Here is a 14,901-nt window from a genome sequence, read left to right on the forward strand (position 1 = left end):
ATCATTTTACTTTTGTTTGCTTCTTCCCTAGGATTTTCTATACCTAAGAACATGTAATTGGTGAATAGAGATAGTTTTATTTCTTCTTTTGCAGTCTAGCTGCATTTTCTTGCCTAATTGCCCTGATTAGACCCTTCAGTACAACGTTGGATATAATTGACAAGAGCAGACACTGATTTTCTCATTCTTGAACCTAAGGGGAAAGCAGTTTTTCACCAATTAAGTATGATGTCAGCTGTGGGGGTTTTACAGATGCTTTTTATCCAATTAAGGAAATGCCCTTCCATTTCTAGTTTATTCAGTGATTTTAATTATAAAGAGGTATTGGATTCTTTCAAATGCTTTTTCTGCACCTACTGAGAATCCGCTTGTACAGAAGCTTTTACTTCCTTCTGTCTTTCTCCATCCCTCTCTCACAAGCACCCAGAGTCATTCTGAAAGCAAGTTGGATATGAAATATTAAAAACTTACTAAAAGGTGGATGAATGGATAGTCAAGACCTTCATTCCAGTTACCATTGCACATGGTGGCTATGAATTGGGTGGATAACCCCCTCCCCCAAAAGTGCTGATTAGAAGGTCAGGTATAAATGATGTTTTACAAAGCTGGAGGCTACCTACCATGCGTACATTCTATAATTTTCTGTTTCTATTATGAATTGTAGATGGAAAATATTAATACCAAAGGAAAAATTTATAAACACACAGGACATGAAGGATATTGAGGGCATATAGCTAAAATGAAACAGAAATAAGCAGAACTTTATTTGCCCAAGAGGTATATTAAAGGAAATACAATATATTTTGCCCAAACTTTTCTGTTGTAACTTTCTGCATTTTAAAAATTATTTCTGGTTCATCTTCTGAGGTCTCTTGTGTCACCTTCTCTATTTCAGAAGTCTGGGTGGTGACCATTTTGCCTGCCTCCCTCACATGTGTGAGCTACCTGTTCCACATCTTGGCTTGTTACAGGTAAGGGGGTTCTGGGAGGCATTTGTGTGTCTTCAAGCAGGAAATTGGCTGAAAGATTTTTTTTCTCAGAATTCCCATGTCAGTCATTCCCGAATTGGGAACGGCAGTGTATACAGGGTTTGGGGACAACCACACCTATTGGTAAAAAAAAAAACAAAAACAAACAAAAGAGCATTTGATTTGAGCTTCCACTATCAATTTGACATTGTGATTAGAGTTTTCTTTTGGTCTTCAGCAAAACCCTAAGCAGTACTTTCATCGCCATGTTCACTGCTGAGCAGGCAAGACTCAACAAAATAACTTTTTTGTTATTCAGTTGCTAAGTCGTGTCCAACCCTTTGCAACTTCCAAGGACTGCAACTCGCCAGGCTTCCCTGTCCATTACCATCTCTGGAGTTTGCTCAAATTTATGTCCATTGAGTTGGTGATGCTATCCAACCATCTCATCCTCTGTTGGCCCCTTCTCCTCCTTCCCTCAATCTTTCCCAGCATCAGGGTCTTTTCCAGTGAGTCAGCTCTTTGCATCAGGTGGCCAAAGTACTGGAGCTTCAGCTTCAGCATCAGTTCTTCCAATGAATAGTCAGGGTTGATTTCCTTTAGGATTGACTGGTTTGATCTCTTTGCTGTTCAAGGGACTCTCAAAAGTCTTCTCCAGCACCGCAGTTCTTTAGCCAGTCTGTTAGCATATGACCATGTCTTCTTGCTTCTTCTAACCTTATCATTTCTTGTACACTTCATGTCTCTGCTGGGTGTCAGACCTGCCCTGCTCTCCAGGACTAACCACAGTGGGTTCCCAGCAGGTGAATCTGGCTCAAGGGGACCCCACAGGAGGTTGGGTCAAGGGGACCAGGTGCATCAGTCTCAAGAACAGCAGTGCAGGAGGAGGGGATGGCCTTCAGTATATAGTCAGCATTTGCATGCCAATAGAAGTTGAATTTAGGTATCTATTGCTTCTCTTTCTCTCCATTTCTCTGCCTTTGTCTCTGCCTCTCTCTCTCACTGTCTGTCTCAGTCTCTAATTCACAGTCACCCACTCACTCAGTGGAAGCCCAGGGCCAATTCTCACCCCTCCAGAGCGTCCTGTCTTTTCATCCTCCCCCTCTGGCTGCCCAAAGGGTGAGTTTCTTGCAGATGGCATCTAAGTGAAGACTCTCCTGGCACAGAGGCCCCAGCTCTCCATCCAAGGCCTGCCTTGATCCTTTGACTATAGTTTAAAAATAGTGAATATTTGAAAGTTGCTGAGAGAGTAGATTAAAAGTTCTCATCACAAGGAAAAATTTTTTGTAACTATGTGCAGTGACAGATGTTAACAAGACATTATCATCATTTCACAATATGTACAAATATCAGTTATATTGTACACCTGAAACAATGTCATGTTATATGTCAACTGTATCTCAACTTTTAAAAAGTATTTTAAAAAGATTTCAAGACTGATTAGAACTATCTCAAGAGCTGTGATCAACACAGGGGAGCTGAGCTGCCTGCCATCTCCCTCCATAGGCCTTTCTGTTTACATCTGCTGAGCTCTAAGTGCGTAAGGAGCCCGGGTCATGAGCATTACTAATCTCCCTCTCTCTCTCTAGAAAGCACATCAAGAGGTTGTGGGCAGGGGATAAACACTTTCTTCCTCTGAAGTTTCATAATCCTTCCTCATCTGAGAGTGTGGTAAGTCCACAGCAGTCTCTCTCTGCTCCCAGGCCAGAGCCTGCTGTCCTGCACCTCAGACAGGGTTGGCGTGCTGGGGAAGGAAGAGCCCTGGGCTGGGTTGGGGGGGTGGGTGTCCAGAGCCCTCAATTTTGGTATGTTCTGCTGCTGGGTGACTTGGGACAGCCACTGTCCCCATCTGGCCTCATGTGTAAAATGAGGACAATCATGACACCTGCCTTGGTAGCTTGGTGGGTGACCCTCAAATGAGACAGGGATGCTGGATATGTGTTAGAGGTCATCAAGGTGTCTCCCCTCTCAGACCTTTTGTTCTATCTAAATCTCAGGTGGCCATTGCAAGGTACTCTGGCTGGCAGATAGCCTATATTCTGTGGGGTAAGTGCCATCACGTGACCCATTCAATTTGACACACATTCACTGAGCACCTGCAGAGTCCCGGCTGTGGGCAGGGAGGAGGGACATGGGGCAGAGGCAGCCCCAGCTCTTCCTCAAGGGACCTACAGGAAGGTCAGGAAGGAGTAAGAAGCACACATTCACATCGGTCATCATTACCACCTGTCCTGTGCCCATGGGGTGTGTACACCAAGGGTGGTGGTGACCCAGGGGAGGAAGTGACTATCCACATGTAGGCCAGGGTGCCAAGCCTTCCTAACAGGGTTGGCGTTTGAACTGACCTGGCAGAGTGAGCAGAAGGTTGGTCATGCCAGGCAGGAGAAACAGCATAAGCAAGAGCGCCAGGACCTTTGGAGGGAGGAGGCTGGGGGCGGGGCTGGAGGGAGGGACTTGTGTGACTGGATGCTGAAGGGCTGTTAGTGACCACCGGTTCCCTTGGCCCACAGGCTACCTCATCATCCATGTGATGCAGAGCCTGTGTGGCCTGGCGATCATGTACAGCCTGGTGCTTCCTGTCATCCACCATCAGGCGCTGGAGATGCTCCGAGGCCTAGGCATCGGGATGTAAGTGCTGGGTGGGCGTCCTGACATTGCCCAGGGCCTGGGAGCTGCTGGGCCCTCCAAGCTGCTGTTCAAAATGCCCCTTCCCAGCTGGGCTCTCACCAGTCCCTGGACCCATGCTGTCACTGTGATGGGAGACTCACAGTTTATAAAATGTTTCCACTTGCACTGTTCAGCTGGGTCCTCACAATTGTGTCTGTGGGAGGTATATGTGTGTCCGTTGTATTGCTGGGAAGACTGAGGTTCAGGCAGGTGAAGTGAGAGAAAGGACAGTATAGTGGAAGGAGAGAGGGAATCTGAGTTTAGGCTTTAGATCAACTGTGTGTCTTGTAAACTGCCTCTCCAAGCCTCAGTTTACCCATATGGAAAGTAAGCGAATGCTGACATTACTGAAAATTCACTTTGCAACTTTTCTCTTGAGGACCTTCTGAGGTTGGGACTTACATTAGCTCCCTTTTTTCAGATGAGGAACAGAGGCACAGAGAGGCTGAGCAATTTGTCCCAGGAGGGGAGGAGGCAGGATGGGGAGCTGGGCAATCTGAAACCCAAACCTCATTCAATCATCACCCCATGCTGGTGCCAGGGAGAGACGCAAACACAGGGTGTGTGCCCTCCGGGGGCCTTGCTGCTCTGAACTCCTTGGTTCCAGGCTCACCTAGAGCCTCCTACGAAGCCAGGGCAGAGCCTGCCCTGTCCACTCTTCCATGGCCTTCATGAGCTCTTCTGAAAATCCCATTCCTTTCTTTGATTCCTATGCTGCTAAACCACTCAGCCCAGCTGCTACCCCTCAACAAAAGGACCTGATTTAGTCCTGGAGTTCTGGTTTGGAGCCAGAAGGCCTGATGACACAGCTTTGAGAAAGTCATCTCCCCTTTGTAAGCCTCATTTTTCTCATCTGCACAGCGGACAAAATTCTCTGTCGGCATAAAGGACAGAGCTCAAGCTACTGTTGGTCTGGTGGGCAGTCAACATCTCTTTCCTTTCTATCACTGGGCATTCCAAAAGAGTTTGGGAAGAGTGGACAAGGCCACCTCAGCATGGTCTCGCCTTGTGTTTTAGCCTCACCGTATCCATCGTCCTGGGTCTCATGGTCCTGCAGGTATGGATCGCCACCAGCTTCTTCCTGCAACCAAAGATGGGGACAGATGACAAGCAGAAGCCCCTGGCTCTCAACAACAGGTGAGAACAGAGAAAGTAGTGGGGCATCGAAGGGCTCTGGCCTCAGCAGTCTCACTCCTTTCTCTTCACCCTTGGCAGGTTCCTGGGTGCACTCTACATTCTGAGAGGGCGAGGGGCAGTGGTTTAGAACTGGGACCAAACTGCCAGGAACCAGACTGCCTGGAGCCAAATCTTGGCTCCACCCCTTATGCGCTATGTGACCTTACTAAACATCTATGAACCTCTACTTCCTCACTTTACAAATAAGTTTGCATATCTCAGAGAGGTGTTCCAAGGATGAAAGGTATTAAAATATGAACTTAGAGCAGTAGTGCCTGTCCCATGGTAATCCTTTCTAGTTCATTCATTCAAAGCTGTTCATCATGGAGGCAGCAACATGGGCACTGAGAATAATGAAATACTCCTCACGATCTGCCTGTGATCTGCTCATGGTCCACTGGAGTTGACAGACACAGACATTTAGGGACAGTAGAGTCCAGATGGTGTGAAAGCATTACAAGAGAAAGCAAAGAGGAGAGGAAGGGAGTGGTGGAGAGGCAGGGATGTTCTTTCAGCTGCAGGTGGGATGTTTGAGCTAAAGTAGGTAGGATGGTAGGATTCCTACAGGCAGAGATGAGCAGATGGTATGGCTGCAGCCCCCACTGTACGGATGCAGGCAGGAAGCCATGAAAGGGCAGGATGTGTTGGGAGAAGAGTGAAAATCCAATATGGTGGATGGTGAGGGACAGGAAGCGAGCACAAAGTGGCAATACCAGAAAAGTCCCTCTCAGAGAGGACCTCAAAATTCATATGCAATATTTGGGCTTCATCCCATAGGCAACAGGAACCATGTGATTAACTTGAAAATTTTTATCTGGAGGACTTACAGCAGTTCTAGCTGGGGACAGGTCACTGTTGCAACAGATATGAGAAAGCCACACCCTCTGCTGTAACTATGGACCCAGCGGTAGCCACGTGGGGTTTACAGTCCCCACTCACATTCAGCTTGCCTGGTGCTCAATGTCCTCGCCACTGTTTCTGAGCCAGTCTTCACACCAGCTGTGAAGTGGAGGCAGTCAGCTTCCTCCACTAACAGCACAAGGTCGCACAGCTAGGAGGTGGGAGAGATAGGATTTGACCACAGGTCTGGGAGGGCCCCTGAGCCCACCTGCCTAGCCACCTTCTCATACTGAAGGGTGCTTCCCCTCTGCCTGCTTCCCTTCGCAGGAGAGCGTTCCACAACTTCAACTACTTTCTGTTCTTCTACAACGTGCTGCTGGGCCTGGGTGCCTGCCTCTCCAGGCTTTTCATCAGCTGTGTCCTGGGCACGTGGCTGATCGCCCGCATTGACAGGACCATCCTGCAGAGTGGCTACGAGAGAGCAGACATGGGTATGTAGCCGTGTGTCTGGGGAGTGCTGCTCTCGCACCTTTGCGGAAGCTGCCTGCAAGTTGGGTACCAGAGGCCCGCAGTTCATTCTCTTCTCTCTCTTTTTTTTTTTTTTTTTAATTTAATTTTATTTTTAAACTTTACAATATTGTATTGGTTTTGCCAAATATCAAAATGAATCCACCACAGGTATACATGTGTTCCCCATCCTGAACCCTCCTCCCTCCTCCCTCCCCATACCATCCTTCTGGGTCGTCCCAGTGCACCAGCCCCAAGCATCCAGTATCGTGCATCGAACTTGGACTGGTGACTCGTTTCATATATGATATTATACGTATTTCAATGCCATTCTCCCAAATCATCCCACCCTCTCCCTCTCCCACAGAGTCCAGAAGACTGTTCTATACATCAGTGTCTCTTTTGCTATCTCGTATACAGGGTTATTGTTACCATCTTTCTAAATTCCATATATATGCGTTAGTATACTGTATTGGTGTTTTTATTTCTGGCTTACTTCACTCTGTATATTAGGCTCCAGTTTCATCCACCTCATTAGAACTGATTCAAATGTATTCTTTTTAATGGCTGAGTAATACTCCATTGTGTATATGTACCATAGCTTTCTTATCCATTCATCTGCTGATGGACATCTAGGTTGCGTCCATGTCCTGGCTATTATAAACAGTGCTGCGATGAACATTGGGGTACACGTGTCTCTTTCAATTCTGGTTTCCTCAGTGTGTATGCCCAGCAGTGGGATTGCTGGATCATAAGGCATTCTCTTCTCTTGTACTTAGAGCTTATCTTCCCCCGGGGGCTATAACGCTGAATAGAAAAAAAACAAAACAAAACTTTTCAGCCCAATGGTCAGATTGCATATTTAACAGATCGTTGAGGTATAATGAAGAGCAGTAAGGGATAGTGCAATTCTATCAAAACACTTACAAGGTAATTTGTGAATGCACGGCTCTGAAATTTTTGAGAAAACATATCTCAGAATTACTTGTGGTGTTAGTTGCAAGCTTTCTTAGTTAAAAAAATGGTCTGTTCATTTTGCTCCAAAATCAAACCATTTTTTTGTGGAGAAAAAGCAGTTTTTGTCCTATTTCTGGACCGTGTCTTTTCATTCACTCATTGATTCGTGCAATGGCAGCTGGCTTCTCCGTATAAGCCATAGAGGGTCCCATCACTGTGAACTTCAAATTTCCATAAAATGAACAGGTTAGGGTATGATCTCTAAGAACCTTTCCAGCTCTTTATACCTCATTTTCTGGATTCACAGCAAAGACACAGACACCATTTGGGAACAAAGTGTTGCTGCAGTTATGTCATAAGAAGCAAAACCTAGTCATCCAGGAATATATATTGCATGGTCTGACTTCCCTTCTGGATTTCAGGGTTCAGTGCATGGATTGGCATGCTCTACGTAGATCATTATCACACCAACCCGGTGCTCGTCAGTTTTTGCCATATCCTGATCACCGGCCACAGGGAGAGGAGGCTACAGCAGACCATCAAATACTGGTACCTAAATCAGTCAGCAGGTAAGTCTCCTGTTTGAATCTATACTGGGGTTGCACACCAGGAAACAAGTGCCTTCAGTCTTCCCTGGGATCCCTGAGATGTCCCATGTTCCTCCTTCTCTGACCCTCTTCCTCCACTTTCTGTGCCCAGGAGGTTAGAAGTCTTCACCCCAGTCAGTCTGGCTGTGGGACTCCGAGGCCTTGTTCCTGCTAATTCAGCTTCTTCATTGTTTCTGGAAATGAACTCTGCTACCTAAGTCCTTCAATCAGCCATTTGTCTGAGACTCCTCCATAACTCACGATGCAAGCCAGAGGCCCTCCAAGATGGTGTGCAGTTTTGCTTAAACTACCCCATTCCTTACCACAAGCTCTCTCTTGGCTGCCACCTGTATCATTCTGCTCTGCCTTCCCCCTGGGAAGCCCTCCAGTTAGCCATGTTCTGCCTGTGGACACTCAGCACTGATCTGGACTGTTTTCGTTGCTGATCCCAACATTGCAGATATCCAGATCTGTGGAACAAACTCTTATCCCTCCAGCCACCCTCATGTCCCCAGGAATCCTGGTCCGGCTCCTTCCTCTACACCTCACTCCTTCTAGGCAGCTTTCCCTGTGGCCTCTGAGCAGGACAGAGACAAGCTGCCCTCTCCTCCAGTGTACCGGCTCTGATTCTGTTCTAGGTGCCCGTCTCTCAGCGAGGTCCAGGACAAGGTGGCTCCTGCTGCAGACCCTGATCAACAACCCCGAACTGGTCAGACTCAGAAAATCCAGGCCAGGTCTTGGCTCCCAGGAGTTTACCCAGATTCTGTTGACGTGCTCGGAGAGCTGACACTGACCTTCCACATTGCTGCAAGGTTGTTCCAGGACAACTTCCCCCGAGAAGGCCCAGGCTACTCAGCAGCTGTCCCCTGCAGTGGAATAGGCTGCACGGCCACTGTCCATTGCAGACTGGCCATTCGTGGGGTGGCACTTGGGGCTGAACAGTGATGTCTCAGGTCTAATTCACTCCCTTGGGAAAAAGATCAACAACAAAAGAGAATTTCTGTTGAACAAACTTTACCCAATAATGATGTCCACTATCCCTGGTTAGAAGGCAGCCTTGGGGAGTTCTATGTTGAGACGCACTGGGCAGAACTTCATGTCACTGACAAAGGTGGTATAAAAGTTTGTATCAGGAGAGTTTAACTGTTTGATGCATTTCTTCTCTGGGACAAAGTATGGCCTTAATCCAACAGGGTCCTTGTTGTTTCCTCCTTTCTAGATTGTATGGTGGTGGGAGACAAGGAGCCCATGACCCCAGCCTCCAGTCTGGTGGGTGAGCAGGTACACACTGAGCTCTCTCCCACAGCCACTCAGGTGGGGAACAGATCAGAACTGACATGTGCCCTGGTCACAAATAAGTTGTGGAGATTCTCTCTGACACACAGGGGATCCCCTGAGAAAGCCACCCGTCTGAAGAGGCAGAGATGAGATCTGCATTTAAGTTTGCTGTCGTTGTTTAATCACTTAGTTGTGTCTGACTCTTTGCTACCCCATGGACTGTAGCCTGCCAGGCTCCTCTGTCCATGAGATTTCCTGGGCAAAAATACTGGAGTGGGTTGCCATTTCCTCCTCCAGGGGATCTTCCTGACCCAGGGATCGAACCTGTAACTCTTGCATCTCTTGCATTGGCAGGTGGATTCTTTACCACTGAGCCATCAGAGAAGCCCCAAGGCATTTAAACTGGGGGACAACAAAAGCAAAGATGTGGGAACAAGAAAGCCCTGGGCAGCTTTGAGGAAGGTGAGCCCTCCAGTGTATGCAGGGCATGGTGTTGGGGGCTGGTTAGGCCATCCAAGAAAGCCCAGATGCCAGGACGTTTCTCTTTGTGCGGAGGGCTGAATACTTACCCAAATTCTTCATGCCAATCATAAAGTCTCTGCTAACCTGGGAACTGTCACTCTACGAAGCCTGTGCAAGTGCCAGGAGGATTCACCCACAGAGTGAGCCTTTGAAACTCAGTCTTCATTATTGAGCATGTACTGTGAACCCAGTACATGCTCAATATATCTTCCAGATTCATCTCTTTTAACTTACTCTCTGCAACCAAGTTTTGTCATTTTGCTTTTTGAAACTAAGAAAACTGGAGCTCAAGAGTATTGGGATCCCCACATCACTTTCTAGCTGTGTGACATTGACTAAATTACCTCACCATTCTGTGCTTTCTTTATGTATAAAAAGGGAGTAATACCCATAACACCAAAAATTACTTTGAGGATAAAATGAGTTTATATATACAAACACTCCTAAGCTAGTGCCTGACACATCCTAAACTCAAAAAAATATCAGTCATTGTTGTTGGTGATGTTACACTTTGTGGTGATATGGTTAATGTCACCTCTCATTAAACTCTGCTCCACAAAGAAAGAGGCCTCAGGTTTCATTCACCATTACCAAGTACCTACTGTAACACTGTAGGATCTTGACTTAAGTAGTGAGGCCATGATGAATGAATCTTACAGCCATGAATTCGATACTGAAATCAACCCTGGCATCATGGTCAAGTGGCCACTAAACAGAAGCTCAGGAACAGGGGGTTTTGGTCCCAGCTCTGCCTCTAGCATGAGTCTCATTTTTCCTAAATGAGAGTTCATGCTGCCCTCACAGCCAGTGCTCCTGATGTGCACCCAGCTGGTGCTGACCAAGTACTTGCTATGTGCAGTCACCACTCCAGGGACCCAGCACACCTAAGAAGGCAAAGTCTTGCCAGCATGTGGCCCAGGCCTCTCCTGCAGCTCTTGCTACAACTGTCTCTCAGCCTCTACCATGGAATGGTTTGTGAGCTCCTCAAGGGCTTGTTCCTTGGAAGAAAAGCTATGACAAACCTAGACAGCATATTAAGAAGCAGAGACCTCACTTTGCTGACAAAGGTCCATATGGTAAAAGCTATGGTTTTTCCAGTAATTGTGTATGTTTCTGAGAGTTGGACCATAAATAAGGCTGAGCACGTCTGACTCTTTGTGACCCCATGGACCACAGCACGCTAGGCCTCCCTGTCCATCACCAACTCCTGGAGCTTACTCAAACTTATGTCCATTGAGTCAGTGATGCCATCCAGCCATCTCATCCTCTGTCGTCCCCTTGTCCTCCTGCCCTCAATCTTTCCGAGCACGAGGGTCTTTTCAAATGAGTCAATTCTTCCCATCAGGTGGCCAAAGTATTGGAGTTTCAGCTTCAGCATCAGTCCTTCCAATGAATATTCAGGACTGATTTCCTTTAGTATGGACTGGTTGGATCTCCTTGCAGTCCAAGGGACTCTCAAGAGTCTTCTCCAACACCACAGTTCAAAAGCATCAATTCTTCAGCATTCAGCTTTCTTTATAGTCCAACTCTCACATCCATACATGACTACTGGAAAACCCATAGCTTTGACTAGATGGACCTTTGTCTTAGTAAATTTTAAAAAATTAAAATCATGAAAATTGTAATTTTTGACCACAACAGAATCAAACTAGATATCAACAACAGGAGGAAACTGGGGGAGGATAACAAATATGTGGAAATTAAACAATACACCATTAAACGCCCAGTGGGTAAAAGTTGAAAACAAGGGATACTGAAAATATCTTGAATCAAATGAAAATGAATATGAACACACCAAAACTTATGACATGCAGAAAAAACAATGCTCACAGAAAAATTAATATCTGTAAATGTCTACATTAAAGAGAAGAAAGAGCCCCGAACAATAATCTAACTTTACACCTTGAGGACTAGAAAATGAAGAGCAAACTAAGCCTGAACAACAAGGTAATAATATGAATAAATGTAAGATCATAGAGACACAAAATAAAGAACAGGAAAACAATAGAGACAGTGAACCAACCCAAAAATGGGTTCTGTGAGATCAACAAAATTGACAAACTTTTAAGCTAGAATTACTAAGAGAAAAAGAGAATAGACCAAATTATTGAAAACAGAAATGAAAGTTGAATAATACTACTAACTCTACAGGAATAAAAATGATTATAAAAGTATGTTGTGAATATCTGTACTCCAACAAACTGGATAACCTACATGAAATGGATAAATTCCTACAAAGACACAAACAAAGTTGACTCAAGAAGCAGGAATTACTGATAGACCTATAACGAGCAAAGAAATTGAATTCTTTAGAAAACACAAAATTGTAACAAAGACAAGCCCCAAACCAGACGGCTTCATGACTGAATTCTGCAAAACATTTTCAAGTATGAAAACACATTCTTTTCAAACTCTCCCTAAAAAATGGAAGAGAAGGAAATGTTTCTTGTCTCATTCTGTGAGGTCGGCTTAATGTTGATAGGAAAGCAGCCAAAAACTTCCAAAGCAAATAGAACTACAGACAAATATCTCTTATGAAAACAGATGTGAAAATCTTCAAGATTATACTAGCTAAAGTAAAAGCATTTCTACTTGTAGATATCATGATTTCATATGCATAAATTCTGAAGGAATAAAAAACAGAAGCAAAAAGGAACTGTAAAGCTAATAAATGAGTTCAGCAATGTTACAGGATACAGATTAACATTTATATATCAACTGCCATTCAATACAACTATAGAAATGAAAAATTGTTATAAGTCTATAAACAGATTAACATTCATATATCAACTGCCATTCAGTACAACTATAGAAATGAAAAATTGTTAAAAGTCTATAGAAATGAGCCACCTGAGGAAAATTATTCTGTTTGCAAGAGCATTAAAAATAATAAAATACTTTAAAATATATTTAATCAGGAGATACACTAGACTCATACTCTGAAAAAAACAAAATATTTCTTGAAATAAAGGCTAAAGAGAGTATAAATAAATGAAAAGATATCCCATATTTATGGATTGGAGGACTTATGATAAAATACAGCACTCTATATATCCAATTCAGTTCTTATAAAATTGCAATAAATCTTTGTTGCAGAAATGGAAAAGCTGATCCTAAAATTCATTTGGAGTTGCAACTAATAGCCAAAACAATATTGGATGGAGTGAACAAAGTTAGGAGACACACTGCCTGATTTTTAGTTTTACAACAAAGCAGTAGTAATCAAACAACACATCATTGGCATAAAGATAGACATACAGACCATGAAATAGACTGAGAGTCCAGAAATGAACCATATATCTATGGTCATATGATTGTCAACAGATGTTGAAGTTCAACAAAGGGAACCTGGAATGTGGAAAACTGTTTTTAGCAAATGGTTGGAGGAAAATAAAATATCCACATGCAGAAGAACCAGTTTAGATCCTTACCTTACATCGTATACAAAACTTAATTCAAAATGGAGCAAACCTAAATTTAAGAGCTAGAACTATAAAGTTCTTAAAGGGGTAAATATCACGATTTGGATTTGGTAAAGGATTCTTGGAGGACTCAAGAAAAAGAAAAACAAAAAGGCAAAATGGTTGTCTGGGGAGGCCTTACAAATAGCTGAGAAAAGAGGAGAAGAAAAAGGCAAAGGAGAAAAGATAACCCATCTGAATGCAGAGTTCCAAAGAATAGCAAGGAGAGATAAGAAAGCCTCCCTAAGTGATCAATGCAAAGAAATAGAGGTAAACAATAGAATGGGAAACACTAGAGATCTTTCAAGAAAATTAGAGATACCGAGGGAACTTTTCATGCAAAGATGGGCTCGATAAAGGACAGAAATGGTATGGACCTAACAGAAGCAGAAGATATTAAGAAGAGGTGGCAAGAATACACAGAAGAACTACACAAAAAAGATCTTCACGACCCAGATAATCATGATGGTGTGATCACTCACCTAGAGCCAGACATCCTGGAATGTGAAGTCAAGTGGGCCTTAGGAAGCATCAGTATAAACAAAGCTAGTGGAGGTGATAGAATTCCAGCTGAGCTATTTCAAATCCTAAAAGATGATGCTGTGAAAGTGCTGCACTCAATATGCCCGCAAATTTAGAAAACTCAACAGTGGTCATAGGACTGGTAAAAGGCGGTTTTCATTCAAATCCCAAAGAAAGGCAATGCCAAAGAATGCTCAAACTACCACACAATTGCACTCATCTCACATACTAGCAAAGTAATACTCAAAATTCTCCAAGCTAGGCTTCAACAGTACATGAACGGTGAACTTTCAGATGTTCAAGCTGGATTTAGAAAAGGCAGAGGAACCAGAGATCAAATTGCCAACATCTGTTGGATCATAGAAAAAGCAAGAGAATTCCCAAAGAACATCTACTTCTGCTTCATTGACTATGCTAAAGCTTTTGATTGTGTAGATCACAACAAACTGTGGAAAATTCTTAAAGAGATGGGAACACCAGACTACCTTACCTGCCTTCTGAGAAACTTGTATGCAGGTCAAGAAGCAACAGTTAGAACCAGACATGAAACAATGGACTGTTTCAAATTGGGAAAGGAGTATGTCAAAGCTGTATATTGTCATCCTGCTTATTTAATTTATATGCAGAGTACATCATGTGAAATGCTGGACCGGATAAAGCATAAGCTGAAATCAAGATTGCTAGGAGAAGTATTGATAACCTCAGATATGCAGATGACACCATCCTTATGGTAGAAAATGAAGAGGAACTAAAGAGCCTCTTGATGAAGGTGAAAGAGGAGGGTGAAAAAGCTGGCTTAAAACTCAACATTCAAAAAAGATCATGGTCTCCAGACCCATCACTTCATGGCAAATAGATGGGGAAACAATGGAAACAGTGACAGACTTTATTTTCTTGGACTCCAAAATCACTGCAGATGGTGACTGCAGCCATGAAATCAAAAGATGCTTGCTCCTTGGAAGAAAAATTATGACCAACCTAAACAACATATTAAAAAGCAGAGACATTAATTTATCGACAAAGGTCCGTATAGTCAAAGCTATGGTTTTTTCCAGTAGTCATGTATGGATGTGAGAGTTGGACCATAAAGAAGGGTGAGTGCCGAAGAATTGATGCTTCTGAACTGTGTGGTGTTGGAGTAGACTCTTGAGAGTCCCTTGGACTGCAAGATCAAACCAGTCCATCCTAAAGGAAACCAGTCCTGAATATTCATCAGAAGGACAGATGCTGAAGCTGAAGCTCCAATACTTTGGCCACATAATGTGAAGAACTGACTCATTTGAAAAAACCCTGATGCTGAGAAAAATTGAAGGCAGGAGGAAAAGGGGTCGACAGAACATGAGATGGTTAGGTGGCATTACCAACTCGATGGACATGAGTTTGAGCAAGCTCCTGGAGTTGGTGATGTACAGGGAA

The 14,901-nt window shown here is 44.1% G+C and overlaps 1 protein-coding gene across 1 annotated transcript in view; it reads left to right on the top strand.

Moving 5' to 3' along the window:
• LOC129650963 (stimulated by retinoic acid gene 6 protein-like) overlaps positions 1–8,779 on the top strand; it is a 44,430-nt gene extending 35,651 nt beyond the window's left edge. The window contains exons 12-19 of the mRNA XM_055579723.1: positions 896–971; positions 2,558–2,639; positions 2,966–3,014; positions 3,479–3,596; positions 4,653–4,772; positions 5,979–6,142; positions 7,538–7,684; positions 8,341–8,779. Coding sequence (XP_055435698.1) covers positions 896–971; positions 2,558–2,639; positions 2,966–3,014; positions 3,479–3,596; positions 4,653–4,772; positions 5,979–6,142; positions 7,538–7,684; positions 8,341–8,489 — 905 coding nt within the window. The 3' untranslated portion in view covers positions 8,490–8,779. The remainder of the gene's footprint in view (positions 1–895; positions 972–2,557; positions 2,640–2,965; positions 3,015–3,478; positions 3,597–4,652; positions 4,773–5,978; positions 6,143–7,537; positions 7,685–8,340) is intronic.
• The last annotated feature ends 6,122 nt before the right edge of the window (positions 8,780–14,901 follow it).

Source organism: Bubalus kerabau, chromosome 4 (genome assembly GCF_029407905.1).
Source record: "Bubalus kerabau isolate K-KA32 ecotype Philippines breed swamp buffalo chromosome 4, PCC_UOA_SB_1v2, whole genome shotgun sequence".
In the NCBI taxonomy this organism is placed as follows: domain Eukaryota; kingdom Metazoa; phylum Chordata; class Mammalia; order Artiodactyla; family Bovidae; genus Bubalus; species Bubalus kerabau.